The 541-nt window shown below is 55.8% G+C and overlaps 1 protein-coding gene across 1 annotated transcript; it reads left to right on the forward strand.

The window, feature by feature from the left end:
• On the forward strand, positions 1-474 carry SDRG_03252 (hypothetical protein; the record flags this gene model as incomplete). The annotated part of the gene is made up of 1 exon (XM_008608883.1): positions 1-474. The coding sequence occupies one exon, from the start codon at positions 1-3 to the stop codon at positions 472-474; it is 474 nt and encodes a 157-aa protein (XP_008607105.1).
• Between the last annotated feature and the right edge of the window lie 67 nt (positions 475-541).

Below are 541 nucleotides of genomic sequence, written 5' to 3' on the forward strand. Positions count from 1 at the left end.
ATGGACCTGCATCTCGCGGCGTCGTACCCGAGTGCCTTGTCCAAGACGGAGCGCCGCGCGGTCCTCAGCAAGGCGCACCTTGTGCCGTTCAAGACCCACTTCCGTCTTACGAACGACACGTCCGTTGCGTCACTGCTACCGTATTTTTGCTGCCATTTCTTGACGGCGCACTGCGAGGACGTTGATGTCTCGTGCCCGATATCGGACGTCCGCGTCGAAACAAGAGTCATTATGGTCCATATCGAGGTGCTGACGCGCCGTGCGTCGAGGGTGCAATTCGGGAGCACCGAGCCCCTCGACATTTCAATTTCCGAGAGCCTCCAATTTGCCAAAACGAAGTTGCGAACGCGGAGTGAGGGCTACAACGTCCGGGACGAGATGTGGGAAGCTATGATAAAGCTCAGCGGCATTCGCAACCAACACAATGAGCGCAACGACGTAATAAAGATTACGGCGGATTCCAGTAGGAAATGAAGCGGGGAGTCCGATGCTGTCGTTATAGTGCTCGAAATCGCTCTGCATCCTACCGAAATCGCGCAAA

This window comes from Saprolegnia diclina (assembly GCF_000281045.1).
Source record: "Saprolegnia diclina VS20 unplaced genomic scaffold supercont1.7, whole genome shotgun sequence".
NCBI lineage: Eukaryota > Oomycota > Saprolegniomycetes > Saprolegniales > Saprolegniaceae > Saprolegnia > Saprolegnia diclina.